General features: G+C 44.8%; 1 protein-coding gene across 23 annotated transcripts in view; it reads right to left on the bottom strand.

The window, feature by feature from the left end:
* The window catches only part of CCDC158 (coiled-coil domain containing 158), a 1,147,529-nt gene that overhangs the window by 701,957 nt on the left and 423,552 nt on the right, over positions 1-22,020 (bottom strand). For all 23 annotated transcript variants that reach the window (XR_004536446.1, XR_004536447.1, XM_033914104.1 and 20 more), the window contains one exon: positions 5,820-6,002. Coding sequence is in view for 21 of the 23 variants with exons in the window: in XM_033914104.1 (XP_033769995.1) it covers positions 5,820-6,002 (183 nt within the window). In the remaining 2 variants the exon portion in view is untranslated. The remainder of the gene's footprint in view (positions 1-5,819; positions 6,003-22,020) is intronic.

The following is a 22,020-nucleotide window of genomic DNA, read 5'->3' as shown; positions in this document are numbered from 1 at the left end:
TGTGTTCAGTTTTGGAGACCGTATCTGGCGAAAGACGTAAGAAGACTTGAGTTGGTCCAGAGGAGGGCGACGAAAATGATAGGAGGCTTGCGCCAGAAGACGTATGAGGAGAGACTGGAAGCCCTGAATATGTATACCCTAGAGGAAAGGAGAGACAGGGGAGATATGATTCAGATGTTCAAATACTTAAAGGGTATTAACGTAGAACAAAATCTTTTCCAGAGAAAGGAAAATGGTAAAACCAGAGGACATAATTTGAGGTTGAGGGGTGGTAGATTCAGGGGCAATGTTAGGAAATTCTACTTTACGGAGAGGGTGGTGGATGCCTGGAATGCGCTCCCGAGAGAGGTGGTGGAGAGTAAAACTGTGACTGAGTTCAAAGAAGCGTGGGATGAACACAGAAGATTTAGAATCAGAAAATAATATTAAAGATTGAACTAGGCCAGTTACTGGGCAGACTTGTACGGTCTGTGTCTGTGCATGGCCGTTTGGAGGAGGATGAGCAGGGGAGGGCTTCAATGGCTGGGAGGGTGTAGATGGGCTGGAGTAAGTCTTAACAGAGATTTCGGCAGTTGGAACCCAAGCACAGTACCGGGAAAAGCTTTGGATTCTCGCCCAGAAATAGCTAAGAAGAAAAAAAAAAAAATTTAAATTGAATCAGGTTGGTCAGACTGGATGGACCATTCGGGTCTTTATCTGCCGTCATCTACTATGTTACTATGTTAACTTGAGTTGTATTATCAGTTCAGGAAAATGTTGAAGACACAACTTTATGTTCATTAAGTATTCTTGAATATCTGTTAAAGCTTGTAGAACCTAATTTGAGGATATATATATATACCCTGTTTCTTACACCCTGCAAAATTTCAACAAGGATTCAATGCAGTTTACATTTATATATATTGTAAACTGCATTGAATCCTTGTTGAAATTTTGCAGGGTATAAGAAACAGGGTATATATATATATATCCTCAAATTAGGTTCTACAAGCTTTAACAGATATTCAAGAATACTTAATGAACATAAAGTTGTGTCTTCAACATTTTCCTGAACTGATAATACAACTCAAGTTGACATAAATATATATATTGACATAAATATATATATTGTAAACTGCATTGAATCCTTGTTGAAATTTTGCAGGGTATAAGAAACTATATGGTATGGTAGTGCTTTAAATTTAAACGGAAACTACACTTGTTAACTGTCTGTATAGGGTTCCATGGATGATGTCATCCACATGTGAGAATATTATACCTGCTTGTCCTCAGAGAAAAAAGTATTTTCTTTCATTACTCCTGTCTATCCCCTTTCACCTTCATGCTATGCCCTCCAATCCAGAGCTTCGTTTCAATTGAAAGACTCGCTTTCTTTGTATTTATGCCATGGAGGTGGTTAGATGTGTCATATTTACACTCTACAATCCTTCTTCTAAAGTATGCATATGATAAAGACCACTCATCATTTTAGTAGCTACCCTCTGGACTGACTTCATCCTGTTTATATCTTTTTGAAGGTGTGGTTTCTAAAACTGTACTCTAAATAAAGTCTCACAGAAGATTTATACAGAGGCATTCTCACCTTTTTTCCTGCTGGTCATTCCACTCCTTGTGCACCCAAGTTTCTTTCTGGCATTTGCCATCACTTTTACTACCTGTTTGATCACCTTCAGATTATCAGATATGTTCATTCCAAAGTCATGTGCTTTTATGCACAAAAGTACTTCAAATGTTTACAAGTTTATTATACTTAATATACCGCTATTAATAAAACCAATGAACCATAATAAAACCCGGTGGCCTACCTAGCATATGTGACACCCGGGGCCCATCATTTTTTGGCACACACCCCCATCTGTACGAAAAACATGATTTTTAGTAACACGTCACACATAAGTACCTAGGAAAAGACAGCATCTTACATATGCAGTGAGCAGTACATCAATACACCCATTGAAAAACTAAACAAGCCAGACTAGTACAGATCAATCCTACATCATCAATCCTAACAGAAAACCATGTCTTTCGAACACACAGAACACAGAAAATACCTTCGCCTAGTATGGAATATGTCATCACAAACTAACCCCTCCCTCTTTTACAAAACTGTAGTGTGGATTTTAGCCACGGTGGTAACAGCTCTGACGCTCATAGAATTCTGAGCATCAGAGCTGCTACCACCACGGCTGGTGCTAAAAAACGCTCCACAGTTTTGTAAAAGAGGGGATAAAATAGAAATACATAGACAAAGGTTAAATTGAACCAGCAAAAAGCTGGACTCTGCATACAATGCAACACCACAGAAACAGTGTTGTTCTACCTTTGTCTTCTCTGGTTTCTGCTTTCCTCATCTCCTTGTTACTCTCTTCCTTCCATCCACTGTCTTGCCATTTCTCTACCCCTATATGGCATCTTCTCTCCTTCTATGCCCCTTCCAGAAACTGTATGCCTCCCCCTTCCATCTCTCCTTTCACCCCATTGGTCTGGCATCTCTCTCCTCTCCTTCCCTCTCCCACACCTCTCTTCTGCAATCCCTTTCTTCCCTCATTTTCCTTTTCAATTTATTTTCTGCATCCATCTAGATTATGTTCTTACTACCCTCTCATCAATTTCCTTTTTTACTGTCTACCTACAGCTCGCCACCTCTTTCCCTCACCCCTCCAGTATTTCCTTAACTCAATCCTTTTCCCCTATCATGTGCCCTCCTTTTATTTATCCCCTCCTTCCATCCTCTGCCCTCTTCTCTCTCTCTCTTCTCTCCACTTCCATCATCTGCCCCTTCTCTCTTTCCCCCACTTCCATCATCTGCCCTCTTCTCTCTCCCCATTTCCATCATCTGCCCCTTATTCACACTTCTATCATTTGCCCCTTCTCTCTCTTTCCCCCCTCCTTCCATCATCTGCCCTCTTCTCTCTCCCCACTTCCATCATCTGCCCCTTTTCTCTCTTTCCCCCCACTTCCATCATCTGCCCTCTTCTCTCTCCCCCTTCTCTCGAATTCCATCATCTGCCCCCTCTCTCTCTTTCCCCCCTCCTTCCATCATCTGCCCCTTCTCTCTCTTCCCCCCTCCTTCCATCATCTGCCCTCTTCTCTCACCCCACTTCCATCATCTGCCCCTTATCCCCACTTCCATCATCTGCCCCTTCTCTCTCTTTCCCCCACTTCCATCATCTGCCCTCTTCTCTCTCCCCCTTCTCTCCACTTCCATCATCTGCCCCTTCTCTCAATCTCTCCATCCACCACAGGCCCATCTTTCTCCCTCACCTTTCCAATTTTGGCAACAGGATTGGCAAGGCCCCCCCCTGCAACGGCACTGAGCGGCATCAGCGCCCCCCCCTCCACGACGGCACTCAGCGGCATCGGCGCCCCCCCCCCTGCGACGGCACTCAACGGCATCGGCGGCCCCCCCCTGCCCCACAACAGCACTCAAGTTCGGTCTCCTTCTCCCGGCATCAGATCGGCAACAGGTGCTCAGTCAAAAGCTTCCCGTGACTGAACTGCCTGGGCGGAAACAGGAAGCTGAGTCAGGGAAAGCTTTTGACTGAGCACCTGTTGCCGATCTGAAGTTCTGCTGATGCTGGGAGGAGGCTGAACTTGAGTGCTGTCACGGGGCAGGGGGGGCGCCGATGCCGCTGAGTGCCGTCATGGAGGGAGGGGGCGCCGATGCCGCTGAGTGCTGTCGCAGCCCAGGAATTTTCCGAACCTGTCCAGCTGTGCACCCCCCCTAAGGCTGTACCTGGGGCGGACCGCCCCTCCTTGGTACGCCATTGATAAAACCAATTAAAAAATCCCCAGAAAGGAACTACATGAATAAAAGAACAGACCCCTTCCAAATGCCACCCCATAACATACATTCCCTAAGATAAAAGAGATACAGTTAACAAAAATACAAGTATTCTCCACCTCTTAAAGATACCAACATCTTACTCTATTGTCATATCATATTTCTTGTAATTCAACCACAAAAGCTGACTGAAAAAATAGGCTTTCAGACATTTTCTAAAGCGAACTATAGACAATTCTTCTCTTAAATCCTGGGGTAAATCATTCCACAAAGTTGGAGCTAAATAGAAGAATGTCATATTTGAGTACCGGTCAAATGTTCATCCCCTATATTGTACCTCTCCCTTGAGTTTTTGCAGTCCATATGCATGATCATGCATTGTTTATAATTAAACCTTAGCTGCCAATTTTTCAACCATTTTTCAAGCTCAGCTAGATCTCTCTCATGTAATCCCCACCATCAGAGAAAGCTACCCTATTGCATATTTTGGTATCATCCACAGGAAACCTTACCAGGCAGCCCTTCTATAATATCAATTACACAAATGTTTAAAAGATCTGGCATGCCACTACTAATGTCCTTTTCCTCAATGTGAACTCCAATTATCACTATCTCCATTTTTCCACTGAACCACTTTAGGGACCATACTAAGGACACTCAGATTATAAGTCACCCATGTATAACTGTGTCAAATGCTTTGCTAAAATCTGAGTATACACGTCTAGCGCTTCCCCTCAATCAAACTGTCTGGTAACCCAGTCAAAGAAACTAATCAGATTTCTCTGACAAAGACCTACCTCTAGTAAAACCATTCTGTTTCAGGTCCTGCAATCCATTGGCTTCCATAAACCTCACTATCCTTTGTTTGACATAATTCTCCGATAGTTATTCACCACAGAGGTTAGACTAACAGGACTATAGCTCCCAATAGCCTCCTTACTTCTTTTGTGGAGAAAGACTATATCTGCTCTTCTCCAGTCCTCTGGGAATGCTCCCTAAAGAAACATTGAAAATGTCAGGATAGTGGAACCACAAGAACTTACCCAATTTCCTGCAGTATTTTCTAATATATCCTATCAGACCCCATCGTTTTGTCCATCTTTAGTTTTCTAGCTCCTCACAAACCTAGTCTTCTGATAATCTACCACACATCCACTATTAACTTTTTGGATTGGACTGGATTTATTATATTTGATATACCACCTGTACATGAGTATTAATCAGTTTACATTACTAATACATTAGAAATGAAGGTTACATTTTCAATCATTAGAAAATTTTCCCTCTCTGTCCCAGTGGGCTCACAATCTATGTCTTCTGTGGTCTTAATCCCAGCCTTTCATCTGTGATCACAGAAAGAAATATTTCTTAAGCCATTTCACTTTATCCTTCTCAGATTCTATATATTGCTCTCCTTCATCCTTGAGCCTCACAATGATACTTTTGCACTTCCTCCTATAACTTGCATATCTAAAAAATGTCTTGTCCTCCAATTTTACCTTATTAGTTATTTTTCTTCCATCTGAATTTTTGTTTTCCTGACTACTTTAACAGCTTCTCTTAGTTTTTCCAGGTATTTTCCATCTTTCTCTTTCTGCAATCCCTTGTAGTTTGTGACGGCTAACCTCTTTTTCAATAATTACTTTTGAAGACCAAAGTGGTCTTCTTTTTCTCTTACTTTTATTTACTTTTCTAAGAAAAAGGTTTGTTGCTCTTAACAGTTGCTTTCATTTTTTTACAGCTTTTCTGCTTCTCTCAATTGTTCCCAACCAGCTTACAGCTCTTTGAGGTTTCCCCCCCACCTTGACAAACTTAATTCTTGTGAAGTCTAGAACCTTCTTTTTTGAATAATCCCCCTCCAAGTGTGCCTTAATACTGAACCATACCATCTGGTAATCGGTAGATGATAGATGGTCACCTTCAATAATATCAGAAACACTCTCCCCATTCGTACGCATCAGGTCCATGTGGAACAGTTCTCCTTGTAAAATAAATCCAGGATCACCCTACTTTGAGATGACCCCTCTCTATGTACCTCTTTATCTGTCTCATTGGTTTTCATTTCTTCCAAACGAAATGTCAAATCAGCAATAGTTTTCTCAGCGTTATCCAAATCTTTCTTCCTTTCAATGACCTCATTAGTGGTTTTGGAGAGCATGTCTTTTGTTGAATCTAGTTGAGCAGTAAGGCTTTTATTCTTTGAAATAATTGTGGCTGTCTGAAAGAAAAAAATTAAGTAGTTACATGTCTATCAAAAATACTAGATATTGGGAACATTAAAGCCAGGAAATATAAAATTATGCCATCTTAAAAATCCATAACTTAGTATGCTAGACTGGATTAGTTTGAAAAGAACTGTGCTCACATTATACTATTAGCGATGCCATCTTGATCTTAAAGCACTGATGGGACAAAAGTATCTGGGATCGCTCATGCCCTCCCTTTCCCCTACTAAAAGCAGGGGATGCTGGGGGATGAGAGAGGGTTTATGAGGCTATTAGAGCTGTGGCTTAGCCACCAAGGGCATTCAAGGTTTGCCCTCCCCCCTCCCCCTCCATTCCACTTTGGGCTCAGACCCCTACAGACCTTATTTATGCTTAAAACTTAATTATTTGCTTTTTTTATTACCTAATTAGTTAGCTTGGAGGTGTCAGTAGACTGAGCAGGACATGCAGGAGCAGTTAATATCTTGTGTTTTTAATGCAATGTTTTAATATTATGTATATTTCTTGTAAACCGCCTAGGTTTAGACGGTGTATAAATTATAAAATAAATAAATGTCTATAGCGCTGAAAAACATATGCAGCACTGTACATTCAACATGCAACAGCTCTTCCCTACTCAGAATAGCTTATCATCTAATTTGGACAGACAGACAGGACATATAGGGGGGTTGGGGATTTTCTTGCAGAGAATGATTGAATGGACATAAGTAATTTTATGGTGAGTGGGAGTTAAGAGGTGAAAGCAGCATAAAAAGTGAGCTTTTAGCTTGGATTTGAATCCTGCTAGAGATGGCACCTGACATAAAGACTCGGGCAGTTTGTTCTATGCATTCTGTGCAGCAAGTAGAAGGGATAAAGTCTGGAGTAGAGAATGACACGGGGAAAAAATCTGTCCCCGTCACCGCCCCGTCCCCGGCCCACCATCCTCTGCACCGCCCCGTCACCGTCACCGCCATACCTTTCACCGCCCCATCACCGCCACTGACATCCCATTCACCACCCCGTCACCATCCCCGCAGCATCCATATAAGCCTTAGTACTCTAATATTTAGCTTATTCCGTTCTTATAAATCAAAGTTCCTGCTGCTGAACTAGAGATATGTAAGCAAATCAGCAGCGCCACCATTATATTAATAGGTTGCCCTCGTCGTCCCTGGCTTATGAAAGAGCACAGGCTGTGTACAAATGTTTGCAAGTTACAGAACCACTCTCACTCAGGCTGATGATACCGAAGAGGGAGTGGAAAACATGAGAGAAAGGCTGTGGGAAATGCTGCTTGTAATGCAATTGAATCAAAATGTGGAGCCACCATGGTGAATCTTTTAAAAAAATATATAATCATCTTTATTGCGAGCAAACCACATAACAAACAAACAAAGGCCAAATAGGAATACATCCAGTCCAAGTTACCAATTACAGAAGAATTTTACAATAATAAACAAAAGTAAGATAAAAATATGATACAATACCAAAGAAGTGAACAGTAGAGACCAATGTTTAAGAGAAGCAGAAAGAGAAAAATAGATTTGCAGGAGAGTTTTTTTCCCCCCATATATTATAACATCCCTCCCCCCCCCAAAAAAAAACTACCACCATCCCATAATCAGTACATCTCCCCTCACCCAACTTCCACCCACAGAAACCAATTATTTATTCAATATAAGACTATGTTGTTGATGAGTGAGCGTATTCCAATAGGGCTCCTAGATCGCCTGGAATGCACTCCAGCGCTTGGACTCTGCACAGGCAGACATTATAAACAAATCATTCTGCCCCAAGACAGAGGCCTCAATATTTATTTAAGTATTTATATACTTAAATAAAGGTCCCTCCCTCCACCTCACCTTATATTCTGAGTTTGCCAGCTTCCTTTTTCCCGAGCCGCACGCGTTCAAAAAGCCATGCACGCACGGCTGCGCCAGTCAATCAAACTTCTCCTCTCCTGCAACTTCCTGTTTCTGGTTGCGTCAGAGGAGAAACTTGATTGACTCGCGCAGCCGCGCGTGCATGGCTGTGTGAACGCGTGCGGCTCAGGAAAAAAGAAGCCGGCAAACTCGAAATATAAGGTGAGGTGGAGGGAGGGAGCTGGCTAATCGCTACGGGCGGGTGGTGGCTGCGGGGACCGCGCAATCCTTGATACCTCACTGCGGAGACATGACCATTCACCGCTCCACGGGGCGGTGAATGGCCTTGTCCCCGTCCCCGCAGCGACTGCTATTTTTCTTTCCCCGTTCCGGCGGTTTACCCGCGGCTAAATGCAGTAGCCACGGGTAAACCGCCACCGTGTCATTCTCTAGTCTGGAGTAAGTAGTGGAGAAGAAGGATACGGATAGGAGGGACTTGCCCGATGAACAAAGTTTACAGGTGGTAATATAGGAAAAGAGAAGTGTGGAGAGATAGTGAGGAGCAGCAGAGTGAGTGCACTTGTAGGTCAGCAAGAGGAGGTTGAAATGGATTCAGAAATGGATTGGGAGCCAGTGAAGTGACATGAGGAGAGAAGTAACGTGTGTGTACCCATTAAATGATGCTGGCATCCCCCACCAGCAAAGGTACAAATATTTTTAACAAACCCTGAAAGAGAGGGAGAGGTGTTGCCCCCTCCCCAGTCTACCCCTGGGCCCCCCTCAATATCAGAGGGCTGGCTACATCCTTGTACAGAGAGATTTAGAGGGTTGTCGTTTTTTTTAATGATGTTGAAGGAATTCATTTGGCATGCAGTCTGATAACACAGCCAGATGCAGGGCACATAACCTATATTTACCAAAGTTGTTTGCATTTCATTTTTGCTGTTAATGTAAAATAAGTATAAAACTCTAGTGCAATTCAGTAAAAGGGGCTCTAAGGGCTCCTTTTACTAAGTTGCAATAGCAGTTATAGCACGCGCTGAATTGCCGCATGCACTAGACCTTAATGCCAACATTGAGCTGGCGTTAGTTCTAGCAGCGTAGCGCGGGTTTAGCACACGCTAAAATCCTATGTGCGCTAAAAACGCTATCGCAGCTTAGTAAAAGGAGCCCTATATGTCATTATAAAATTATCTCAGAGAATATGCCAATTTTACATTTACTAAACTGTATGTGGTCCGACCTTGTCAGACTAGTGCTTGACTGACTTTTGGATTTTTAACTCATCAAGTCTCTAGGACTCAAACCCGAGTCGATAGCAATTAACAACATGTGGTCAGGAGGTGAATGTTACAGTTATTTTATTTGTTTTATTTTTAAAAAAATGTTTTTGATTAATTTAACAAAAATTTACAAGTAAAACTACTTGCTCCAGAAACACACAAGTCATATCCAAACTGAATCTCTTCCAATCAGAAAACAATATAAAGAAGAAAAATTGAAAAACATTGGAGCTTATTCCTTAGAGCACAATATTCAAAAACAGAGAGAGAGATAGAAGTTAAAGGGAGGGAACTTGTAACAATAAAATTCAAGGTAAAGGCTATTATACAGCTGTCCCACCCTCACCACTGGTTAACCCCTCAATGTCCAAAAAAGATCTTAGATGATCAGGAATGAAAAAACATATCATAACCCAAATATTTAACAATACATTTACAGGGATAGGCTAGCAAAAAGGTAGCCCTCAACCTCCTCATTCATGCCTCATTACAAGAAATTGTCTTCACCTTTCCTCTGTTGTTTGGTTACATTAAGATATATCCATATACGTTGACCACAAAAGAGGGTTCCAGATTTTCTGAAGAACAATCTCATGATTGAACTGAGGTCTTGTTCAAAAATAAAATTAACTATTAAAGTAGCTCTTTCCTTGATATTCAAAAAAGAATTTTCCAAATCTGCCATAAGATTTTGTAGCTCATTTTCATTAACCACATTTCCATCTAAAGGTACATCATTGCATAGGTAGAGGAAAGCTTTTTTGTTTCGACAGGCCCACCCCAGACCTTGCCCCATAATAGTACTAATTGTAATACCATTGTTTTCCATTCATTTTTCATATATACACACAAAATATAATCTTATTAGCAATACATAATGGTTAACCACAAAATTAAACTACGCAAAGCACACTATATGTTTCTCAACATTCATTCTTACCAGAACACCTGGCCTTGGTCACACATGCAGAACACAGATAACCTCTATGCAAATATAGGACCACAAACTAAAAGTACTAATATATACAAACAAAACCCTAAAATGCAAGACTCTGTATGCAGTACAACCCCCAAAGAAATAGAAACAAATGCATTTCTTCCTGAACAGTGCTAAATATAGACAGCAGATGTAATTTCTCAAAACTGATACAATTCAATCACTAAATTGAAAATAAAATAATTTCCCCTACCTTTGTTGCCTGGTAATTTTGGTTTTCAAACAACTTTCCCAGTCTCTGGCTGCACGTCCTTCTGTCTGTGCTCTTAACTGTGTATCCAGGGCTACCTTATCCATTTGATGTTTTTCTCTCCTTCACTTTCTACTATACATCCATCTTTAGCATTAACTTTTAACATTCAACGTTCTTCCATTTTTCTGCTTTCTTCTCAAAATCTACTTTTCCATGCCTTCCCTTCCCATCTATCCATGTGTACCATTTCCTCCCTCTTTCTTCTCCCCTCCTCCCGCCTTCCCTTCCCAACTATCCATGTGTACCATCTCCTCCCTCTTTCTTCTCCCCTCCTCCCATCTATTCATAAAAAGTATTTTTTCTTATCTCTTCCCTGCCGCACCTATTGCTGTGCACCATCTCCTCCTTCTGTCTCCACTTCACCTCCATCTCTTTGTACCATATGATCCCTCTCCCATGGTCAGACATCTCTGTCTTCCCCCTTCATATGGTCTGGCATTTTTCTCCTCTCCTTCCCATAACCTGGCATCTCTTGTTCCTTCCCTCCCTCTTCCTGAGGTCTAACATCTCTCTCCTCTCCTTTCTGCAGTCTTAACATCTCTCTCTCCCCTCCTTCCCTTCCATTCTGTGGTCTAGCATTTCTCTCTCTCTCTCTCCTTCCCAATCCAGTGGTCTGACATCTCTCCCTTCTTTGGGTCATCTCTCCTCCCTCCCAGTATAACATTTCTCTCTCCCTCCTCTCCACCACTATCATGTCCAACAATTCTCCCTCTTTATTCCTTTCACCATATACATCATCTCTCTTTCCCTCTCACGTCACACACCTATGTCCAACAATTCTCTGTTCCTTTTCCCTCCCCTACTGGCAGTATTTCTTCTCTCCTTCCCACTACTCCACCTGTGCAGCATCTCTCTTTTCCTCCTCTCCTACCACCCGAAGCCCATGCATTTCTCCTTCCCAACCCTCTCCCAGTACGTGCTGTATCTGTCTTTCCCTACACCCTGAGCATCTGTCCTCCCTTCCTGTCAGACTCTGCACCCAGCCATCCCCGCATAAGATTCTGCACCCAGTCCCCTTCCCTCCCTCCCTTGGCACCCTGCCCCATCATCCTACTTCTCTGGTGGTCCAGAGGCGCAGCAGGCAGGAGCGAGCTTTCTGTGCTCCTGCTCTGCTGCTTACCTGGTCAGTCACGGCTGGTTTCTTCTGCTGCTGCTCAGCAATGAGCAGGAGCATGCTTTGGCACTCCTGCTCGGCACTCAGCAGTTTGTTTGGCTGGCTCCCATGAATTCTCGCAAATTCCTGTTTCACTTTTTCAACATTCAATGAAAAGGAATCCACTTTAGCTACAAGTACCTCCATTTCCAATGCAGTTTTCCCAACCTTCCCATCCATTTTCTTTATGGCCTCAAGGAGTGTCTCCAATGTTACACCAGGGCTGACTGCTAACTCTCCAACTCCCTCTGCATTCTTCTGGCCCTGCTCTCCAGCCAAGGGTGTAACTCCACCCAAAACCAGCTCCGGGGGTCTCCTCCTTGGCAATTCCCAAGTGGAAACGATCCGCAAGATTCAACGAGGCCTTCCAGGACGAAGCAATGGGCATCACACAGATAATGGATGGCCCCTGAAAAGGACCAGATTTCAGTCCAGAGAAGAAATCATGCAGAATGCGACGGACTAGTTGTGAGCAATCTCAAAAGAGGTATCCAAGTGCTGCTTCCGTTGCAGAAGTGGCAGAACCGTTGGAAGAAGTGTGTGGCAGCCCAAGGGGACTACTTTGAAGGAGATTAGTATAAAATTGTTGTATCTGAATATGAGTATTTTTTATGAATAAAGGTCTGATACTTTGTGAACATTCCTCGTATATTTGCATTCAAATAAAATATGTTTAAGAGTACCAATTTCTTCATTACAAGACCAACAATTTTTAGAGAAGAATGAATTTATATGAGATTTTAATGGTGTCCACAAAGAACAATGTAAATTTATAGTAATTAACATTATTTAATGTGACTTCTGCTGTTGCTTCTGTGTTAGCAAATCAGATATAGGTGGCTGCAGTTTTGTTTCTGAGAGACGAAGTGCTGTATAAACATCCATTCAATTTTTCTGTTTGGTTTTTATTATTGACATGGCTGAAAAAGTCTTCTCGCACAAATAGGAAGTCGAAAAACACAATCAACAATTTTATTGCTTTATCACTCAATGTTGGATATTCTTTTTCTAGTGAGATCCAAAATTGAGACAATGACATCATTTTATGTCTTGATACCAGAGTGACATCACTAGATAATTCGATGATCTTTTCTTTATCACGAGAATCAAATGCGCGTGACTTTATATCTTCTAAATCTAAGAAGGGATTATTAATCCAAAGGTTACCCTTACGAGGATCCTCATTTTCAGGGAAATAGTTATTAAAGTTTTCAACTAACACCCTTAAATGTTCACTTATTATTTTGAATATGACTTTCTGGTTGACATCAGCTGCAATCAAAAATTCTGTCAAAAGTGGAAATATTTCTACATCTTTCTAATGTACTCGACTGTCCCAAAGAGCCAGCTTCTTTTTGAACGCATCCATTTTATTTCTCAATGTAAAAATTTTGTACACGAACCCTGAATGGAAATATTAAGTTCATTAAGAAAGTTAAAGATGTCCGCAATATATGCAAGCTTTGCCATCCATTCCTCATTAAACAAAGGTTCTGCTAAATTAGATTTTCGCTCTCATAGAAACTGCTTTACCTCCTCTCTTAACTCGAAAAGGCGTGCAAAAATCCTTCCTTACGATAATCGCCTCACTTCTGCATGGAGAAGGAGATGGTGGTGGTGTGAGTCCATACTCTCACACAATATTGTGAACAGCCTGGTATTCATAGGTCGACTACGAATTTCATTAACGATCTTTACTATGTCATTCATCACTGTGTTCAGTTCAGCAGAAAGTTTCTTTGCAGCTAGATGTTCCCAGTGGATTATGCAGTGAGTTGACAAGATTTCTCGGTGCGCAATTTCCTTTATTTTTGCAAGTACTCCTGAGCGAAGTCCAATCATACTCGCAGCACCATCCGTACATACTCCGACGCATTTCCTCCAGTCTAAGCCTTGTGCTTGAACATAGTTATCAAGAGCATTAAATATCTCTGAACTAGTGGTCCGTCCAAGTAAGTCAAGGCAACAAAGAAGTTCTTCCTGAAAGTCTTCCTCTCCACTATACCTCACGAAGCACAGTAGGATAGCATGGCTACTAACGTCAGTAGACTCATCAAGTTGAATTGAGAAATATCTAGATTTCTTTATCCCCTCTACAATTTGAATTTCGATATCCGTGGCCATACCCAAAGATCACAGGCTGCAAATACAAATCCTTCCTAGACAGAACCTTCATGTTCCAAGCAAACAGATAGCAATCCTGGCTGGGAAACCACATAAATAAAGCCAGAAAGACCTACAACACATTCCGAAAATCAATTAAAACTGTTCTATTTGGCAAATTCCTTGCTTAATCAGATCACCTCTCTCAGGTATTTTTTTTTTTTCTTCCCCTTATAACCCCATTGTATTATGTAACATCTTTCTTCTCTCATGTATTCTTTCACCATGTTTCTCCAATTCATGATGTAACTTCCTTCTTCTTGCATTTTGTTATTCGCTGATTGTCCAGCCTTCTTTCTATGTGAAATGCCTAGAAGTCAGTTTGACTATGGCGGTATAGAAAAATAAAGTTATTATTATTATTATCAACAATTCTCGTCTGAATTGTGGTGTCCGACATAAGTATAGCCTGTAGCTTTTTAATGGCTTGAGGTCCCAAAATCTTTTGTATGACATCTAAGAGGCAGGGCTTTACTAACTCCTCACCAATTGTAAATGACTTTTTCGTTTTAGCTATTCGGAGAGCAACTAAGATGCTTGAAGCAGTGATTTGTCAGTAGTTGTCATCCTTTTCATTACACTTTTCTGCTTTCTCATTTGATCACGTAATCTTTCAAAAAAGTCCAGTGGCTTATCAATAAAATCTCTACTTCATATGTAAATGACGAGCAAGTTTGGAAGGTTTCAATGTGTCATTTGACTGAATTTTGGAACACACTACACACAAAGGCCGTGGCGATAGTTCACTGCCAGGTGCTAATATGAAACCAAGCTTTAAATAATCCTTATTGTAATATCTAACAAAGTTTCCTTTTGATTTTTTGGTTGGTATTGCACATTCCAAGTATCAACAGATTTCTTTTTCTTCATTTGTTCTGAATTTGAAGTACTAGTACTTGGCACATTTTCAGATGTATCACTACTTTTCTCTTGACTATTGTCTTTGCCTCTATTAAAAAAGGTAAAAAGTTTTGCTGTTTGGTTTTCTTTATTTCCATTTTGCTTTCCCACTGCAGCATCCACCCAAACGTAGACCTAAATAAATAATATATGTGTTATTAAAAGTACACTACCCACATCCTGTGTCAATTACTGCAGAAAAGCATTGTTTTATCTCCCGCGGACCTCAAGGTTCCTGCTCACCCCTAGTATCCTCATCTTACTCACCTCTCAGCAGCATCTCTCCTTCTCCCTCCCTCCCTCTAGGTCCAGTAGCAGCTCTCCCTTTATTTTCCTTTGTCCAGCAGCTTCCCACCCTTCAACAGTGGCTTCTTCAAGTTTCAAGTTTATTAAATTTTGATTTTACGCAATATCCCCTCCCCGCAGCTCTCAGTACTTGCCTGCAGCAGCGCCAGTAGTCACTGCAGTGATTCAGTTAGGCAGCCTTGGGTCCTTTGATGTGTCACGCCCGCCTCTGAGGAAAGATCTCTATTTTATATATGAACATTTATGAAAAGTACATAATAAGCAAAAATATTTGATAGAAGCTTTAACAATTTCAAATAGCACTAATTTCACATTTCAATTTCAAATAGCACTAATTTCAAATAGGGCCCTGGGTCTCTTGCCCATAAGTATCTAAGAAAAAGGTCAATTTTAATTAAATGATTGATTTTTATGGAGCATGTAGGGTTGGGCAGACTGATTGGATCATTCAGGTCTTTTATCTGCCGTCATTTACTATGTAAATTTCAAATAGCACTAATTTAAGTTCCTTGTACCTCTAAAAGAAAAGGGGCTGCCCCTATGAAGTGCACAAAAGTAATCTTGACCCACCAGACTACAATGAAAACAGCTTCAGGATCAAGCAAAAAAAAGGTAGCACTATAAGCCTTATTTTCTTTCGCATGGTCCAATTTCAGTTACTTAAGGGAGAAAAGAGATTAAAATAAGACCCTAATATGAATGGAAATACATTTTTGCTTATTACTAACTCTCCTCCCAGAAAGCAATGTTACTTACCGTAACAGTTGTTATCCAGGGACAGCAGGCAGCTATTCTCACTAGTGGGTGATGTCATCCGACAGAGCCCCGATACGGACATCTTGCAAGCATGTCTTGCTTGAAGAAACTCAGAAGTTTCGAGATGCCCGCACCGCGCATGCGCCAGTGCCTTCCCGCCCGATGGTCCGGGCGTGTCTCCTCAGTTCAGGTAGCTAGCAGAGAAGCCAACCCAGGGGAGGTGGGTGGGACGTGAGAATAGCTGCCTGCTGTCCCTGGATAACAACTGTTACGGTAAGTAACATTGCTTTATCCCAGGACAAGCAGGCAGGTATTCTCACTAGTGGGTGACCTCCAAGCTCACCTCAATGGGATGGAGGGAGAGTTGGCAACTTAGGAGAACAAATTTTGTAACACAGTTTGGCCAAACTGCCCATCCCGTCTGGAGAAAGTATCCAGACAATAATGAGAGGTGAACGTATGAACTGAGGACCAAGTGGCAGCCCTACAAATCTCCTCAATCGGTGTCGATCTGAGGAAGGCTACAGAGGCTGCCATTGCTCTGACCCTATGTGCTGTGACCTTACAGGGAAGGGGTAATCCAGCCTGGGCATAGCAGAAAGAGATACAAGCCGCCATCCAGTTGGAGATGGTGCGCTTCGATTCAGGTCGTCCCAACTTGTTTGGATCAAAGGAGACGAAAAGTTGAGGAGCAGTTCTGTGTGGTTTGGTGCGATCCAAGTAGAAAGCCAAAGCACGTTTACAGTCCAGAGTGTGAAGAGCTGATTCCCCAGGATGAGAATGAGGCTTTGGAAAGAACACTGGAAGCACAATGGATTGGTTGAGGTGAAATTCAGAGACCACTTTAGGCAGGAATTTTGGGTGAGTGCGGAGGACCACCTTGTCATGATGGAATACTGTGAAAGGTGGGTCCGCCACCAAGGCCTGAAGCTCACTGACCCTGCGAGCAGATGTGAGGGCCACCAGAAAAACCACTTTCCAAGTGAGAAACTTTAGTGGAGCCTTGCTCAGAGGCTCAAAAGGAGGTTTCATAAGCTGAGAAAGGACAACATTTAGATCCCAAACCACTGGAGGCGGTTTGAGAGGAGGATTGACATGAAAAAGTCCTTTCATAAATCTGGAAACCACAGGATGAGAAGAGAGAGGTTTCCCTTGTAGAGGCTGATGGAAAGCCGCAATAGCACTCAGGTGGACTCGTATAGATGTCGACTTGAGACCAGACTGAGACAGATGTAAAAGATAGTCCAAAACAGAGGATAGGGAGGCTCGCTGAGGCTCCTTAGAATTGGAAATACACCATGAAGAAAATCTAGTCCATTTTTGGGAGTAGCATTGACGAGTAGCAGGCTTCCTGGAAGCCTCCAAGACATCCCTCACCGCCTGGGAAAACTGGTGCGGAGTTACGTTGAGAGGAACCAAGCTGTCAGGTGGAGAGACTGCAGGTTGGGATGAAGCAGAGACCCCTGATGCTGAGTAAGCAGTGAAGGAAACACTGGAAGTAGGTACGGTTCCCTGCTGCTGAGTTGAAGTAGAAGGGAGAACCAAGGTTGCCTGGGCCACCGAGGAGCTATCAGAATCATGGTGGCATGTTCGGACTTCAGTTTGACTAGAGTCTTTTGAATGAGAGGGAATGGCGGAAACGCATACAGAAAGCGATTCCCCCAATCCAGCAGAAAAGCATCTGCCTCGAGGCGATGAGGAGCGTAGATCCTGGAGCAAAATTGAGGCAACTTGAAATTGTGGGGAGCCGCAAAGAGGTCTATCTGAGGCGTTCCCCACTGAGCAAAGATCTGATGAAGGGGCTTGGAGTGGAGTGTCCATTCGTGAGGCTGGAGAAGACGACTCAGTTTGTCCGCCAAGACATTGTCCCTCCCCTGAATGTAGAGAGCTTTGAGGAAGGTGTTGTGACGAACCGCCCAATCCCAGACTCTGAGAGCTTCCTGGCAGAGGGAGGCCGAGCCCGTGCCCCCTTGCTTGTTGACATAATACATGGCGACCTGATTGTAGGTGCGAATGAGGACCACCATGTCGTGAAGCAGATGTTGAAAAGCTTGAAGAGCATTGAAGATGGCTATGAGCTCCAGAAGATTGATTTGATGCAGTCGATCCGCACAGGTCCAGAATCCCTGAGTGCGAAGCCCATCCAGATGCGCTCCCCAGGCATAGGTCGAGGAATCGGTTGTGAGAACCTTCTGGTGGGGAGGAGAATGAAACAGCAAACCTCTGGATAGATTCGAAGAGGTCATCCACCAGAGCAGAGACTGCCGAAGAGCAGGAGTGACTGTGATGTGTCGAGTCAACGGATCCGATAGCTGAGTCCACTGAGATGCCAGGGTCCACTGAGGAATTCTGAGGCGGAGTCTGGCAAACGGCGTCACATGAACCATAGAGGCCATGTGGCCCAGGAGGACCATCATGTGTCTCGCTGAGATGGTCTGGCGAGAAGACACAGACTGGCAGAGATGAAGAAGAGCATCCATGCGCTGAGAAGGAAGGAATGCTCTGAGACGTACGGTATCCAGGACAGCCCCGATGAAAGGAAGAGACTGGGTCGGCTGTAGATGAGACTTGGGAAAGTTGACCTCGAATCCCAAACTCTGCAGGAACAGAATCGTTGACAGGGTCGCTGAGAGGACCCCCGAGGCCGAGGGAGCCTTGATCAACCAGTCGTCGAGGTAGGGGAATACCTGAAGACCTTGGTTCCGGAGGGCCGCGGCCACCACCTCCAGACATTTGGTGAAGACTCTGGGGGACGAAGACAGGCCGAATGGAAGCACTCGATACTGCAGATGGAGATGTCCCACCCGAAATCTGAGGAACTTGCGAGAGGCCGGATGAATGGGAATATGAGTGTAGGCCTCCTTGAGATCCAGAGAGCATAACCAGTCGTTTTGCTCGAGGAGGGGGTAGAAAGAAGCAAGTGTCAGCATGCGAAACCTCTCTTTGACTAGGAATTTGTTGAGGACCCTGAGGTCCAAAATGGGTCGCAGGTCGCCCGTCTTCTTCGGAACAAGGAAGTACTGGGAGTAAAACCCCTGGTTCAGTTGGTCCGTCGGAACCGGCTCCACGGCACGAAGCCGGAGCAAAGCCTGAGCTTCCTGAAGAAGAAGGGCGGTCTGAGTCAAGTTGGAAGGATACTCTCTTGGAGGGTGGTCCAGAGGGACCCAATGGAAATGAAGAGAGTATCCTTCCTTGATGATAGTAAGGACCCAGAGGTCGGTTGTTATGGCCTCCCAGCGATGATAAAAATGATGGAGGCGCCCTCCGATGGGAAAAACAGGGGGAGGCAGAACGAGGTTGGTTATGCCCTCGACGAGACAGTCAAAAAGGCTGAGTGGTCTTAGGGACAGCAGGCGACTGAGACTTAGGCTGACCCTTCTGGGGAGGCTGACGCTTCGCCGGTTGCCTCGCAGGTGGAGTTTGCCTCGGCTGATAACGCCTCTGATAAATCAACGGCGGACGAGAAGGTCGAGACTGCTGAGGCTTAGGCTTCGGCCGAAGGATAGATTGGAAGGACTTTTCGTGGTCAGACAACTTCTTCGTGACAGTCTCGATGTATTCGTCAAAAAGATCCGCCCCAGCACACGGGACGTTTGCCAGGCGGTCCTGAAGATTCGGGTCCATATCAATGGTCCACAACCAGGCCAACCGGCGCATCGCCACCGAGCAGGCCGCCGCTCGGGCTGAGAGCTCAAACGCATCATAGGCAGATTGCATTAACTGAAGCCGAAGTTGGGACAGCGAAGCAACCACTTCCTCAAACTCAAACCTAGCCTGGGACTCGATTTATGGTGTGAACTTCCGAAGCACAGGTAGAAAAAATTCCAAGTAGGCTGCAAAGTGGAAATTGTAATTCAGGACTCGAGACGCCATCATCGAATTCTGATAGATGTGTCGACCAAATTTATCCATGGTTCTGCCCTCGCGGCCCGGAGGCACTGAAGCATAGACCTGGCCAGGATGAGACCGCTTGAGCGAGGATTCGACCAGGAGGGACTGGTGAGAAAGCTGAGGACCCTCGAAGCCTTTATGATGCACCGTACCGCGCATCCAATTTGCCAAGGACCGCAGGGATAGAGTAAGGAGACTCGAAGCATCGCATGAAGGTCTGGTCGAGGAGCTTGTGCAGGGGAAGCCGCAAGGACTCTGCCGGAGGACGAGGCAAGTGCATGGTATCGAGGTACTCCTTGGAATATCGAGACCCAGCATCGAGAGTAATGTCCATGTCATCTGCCATCTGCCTGAGGAACGATGAAAAGGATAGTTGGTCCGCCGTCGCCAGTCTGCGAGACGGACTAGAAGAAGAAGAGGCTTCAGGCTCCAGAGAGGCCTGCGAGCAACAGGACGAGTAGAAAACCTCGGGGTCCTCGAACTCCGGGCCCGGAGGAGGAGACCCAGTCGAAGCAGCATACCCCAACCGAGGCAATTTCTTCTGAGGCGAGACGGTCGAGTGCCGAGAGGAATGCTTCGAAGAATGTCTGGATCGATGCCTGGAAGGGGATCGAGCCCGTCTGTAAGAAACTGGGTCAGACGCTTCCAAGGAGCAGATCGGACTCGATGCCGTCGATCGCAGAGGTGGAAGAGTCGGTGCCTCCCCTGACGCCGCCCAGGCTTGATAGGGGGTTCGGAAGAACTCGTCCTGCTTCCTGCTATGCCCAGGACTGGGTGGCCCTGAAGGTGGACGCCACACTGAGTCATGGGGCGGAGTAATCGGTTCCAAGGGAGGCAGGTCACTAAACGAGGCTTTCCTCGAGGGGATGGGCTCCAAGGGAGGCATATCACTAAAGGAGGCCCTCCTCGAGGGAATCGGTTCCAAAGGAGGCACAGCACTAACGGAGGACCTCCTCGCGGACCCGGACACCGCTCGCCGCTCCTCCTCACCGAGCAACGAGGTCGTGCGGCGAGGAGGAGGAGGAGGGGGCGGTCCGCCCCTCGAAGCCGAAGCTGGGAGGTCACCCTGGATGGTGGCAATCAGTCGAGGCCCCATGGTCTGCATGAGCTCCACGAACTGAGCCTCCAGAAGGGACCGCAACAAACCCGATATGGAGGGATCCGCACCAAAAGGGGGCCCTTCCGCACGGTCTCCGCGCTCCTTCGGTGCTGCGTGCTTCTGCTTGCCAGTCTTCGGCACCTTGAGCACCACCGGTGGAACTGTAGGGGTCGATACCTGCTCCGAGGAGACGGAGGAAGGCACCGAAGCCGGGGCCGAAACCGGTGTGAACGATGCCGGTTTCTGGAGGCCCGAAGCAGCCTAGGAGGCAGAGGGCTTCGCTGAAGGAGTCGAAGCACCCGTCGATGTCGATGTCGAAGCTGCAGAATCTGATGAAGCTTCCATCTTGAACATGGACTCCCACAGTAGACAGCGGCGCTTAAACGCTCTCGCCGTCAGAGTGGAGCAAGGCTGGCACGATTTTGGGAAGTGATCCGGTCCCAGACACTGTAAGCAGCGTCGATGAGGGTCCGTGAGCGAAATCGCGCGCTGGCACTTGCTACACTTTTTGAAACCGGTAATCGGCCGGGACATAGGCCGGAAAAGCTCCGCCGCAAGGTCGAAGGCGCGGGGCCCCAGCCACGCGGCCGACCCGGTATCGGAAAGAAAAATTTTTTTTTATTTTTTTTTAAAAGAAATCAAAGAAAGAAATAAATGCACAGGAGAGCCAAAAGAACTCAACCCGCGGCAAAATAGAAGGCAAAAAAAGAGATTCAATGGGCGCAAATTGAAGATAGACTTCTCAGCTCCGCGGAAGAAAAAGAACTGAGGAGACATGCCCTGACCATCGGGCGAGAAGGCACTGGCGCATGCGCGGTGCGGGCATCTCGAAACTTCTGAGTTTCTTCAAGCAAGACATGCTTGCAAGATGTCCATATCAGGGCTCTGTCGGATGACATCACCCACTAGTGAGAATACCTGCCTGCTTGTCCTGGGATAATATACAGTTCCTTCCGATTATTAATCCCCAAATGCATTACTTTGCATTTCTTTGCATTGAAGTTTAGTTGCCAGGCATTAGACCATTCCTCTAACTTTTGCAGATCCTTTTTCATATTTTCCACTCCCTCTTCGGTGTCTACTCTGTTACAAATCTTGTTATCATCTGCAAAAAGGCACACTTTTCCTTCTAACCCTTCAGCAATGTCACTCACAAGCATATTGAACAGGATCGGCCCCAAGATCGACCCTGAGGGACTCCATTACTCACCTTTCCTTCCTCAGAGCGACTTCCATTAACCACCACCCTCTGACATCTGTCCGACAGCCAGTTTCTAACACAGTTCACTACTTTGGGTCCTAACTTCAGCCCTTCAAAGTTTGTTCAACAGCCTCCTTTGAGGAACTGTATCAAATGCTTTGCTGA

This window comes from Geotrypetes seraphini, chromosome 1 (assembly GCF_902459505.1).
Source record: "Geotrypetes seraphini chromosome 1, aGeoSer1.1, whole genome shotgun sequence".
In the NCBI taxonomy this organism is placed as follows: Eukaryota; Metazoa; Chordata; class Amphibia; order Gymnophiona; family Dermophiidae; genus Geotrypetes; species Geotrypetes seraphini.
This window is presented reverse-complemented; position numbering and strand designations above follow the sequence as displayed.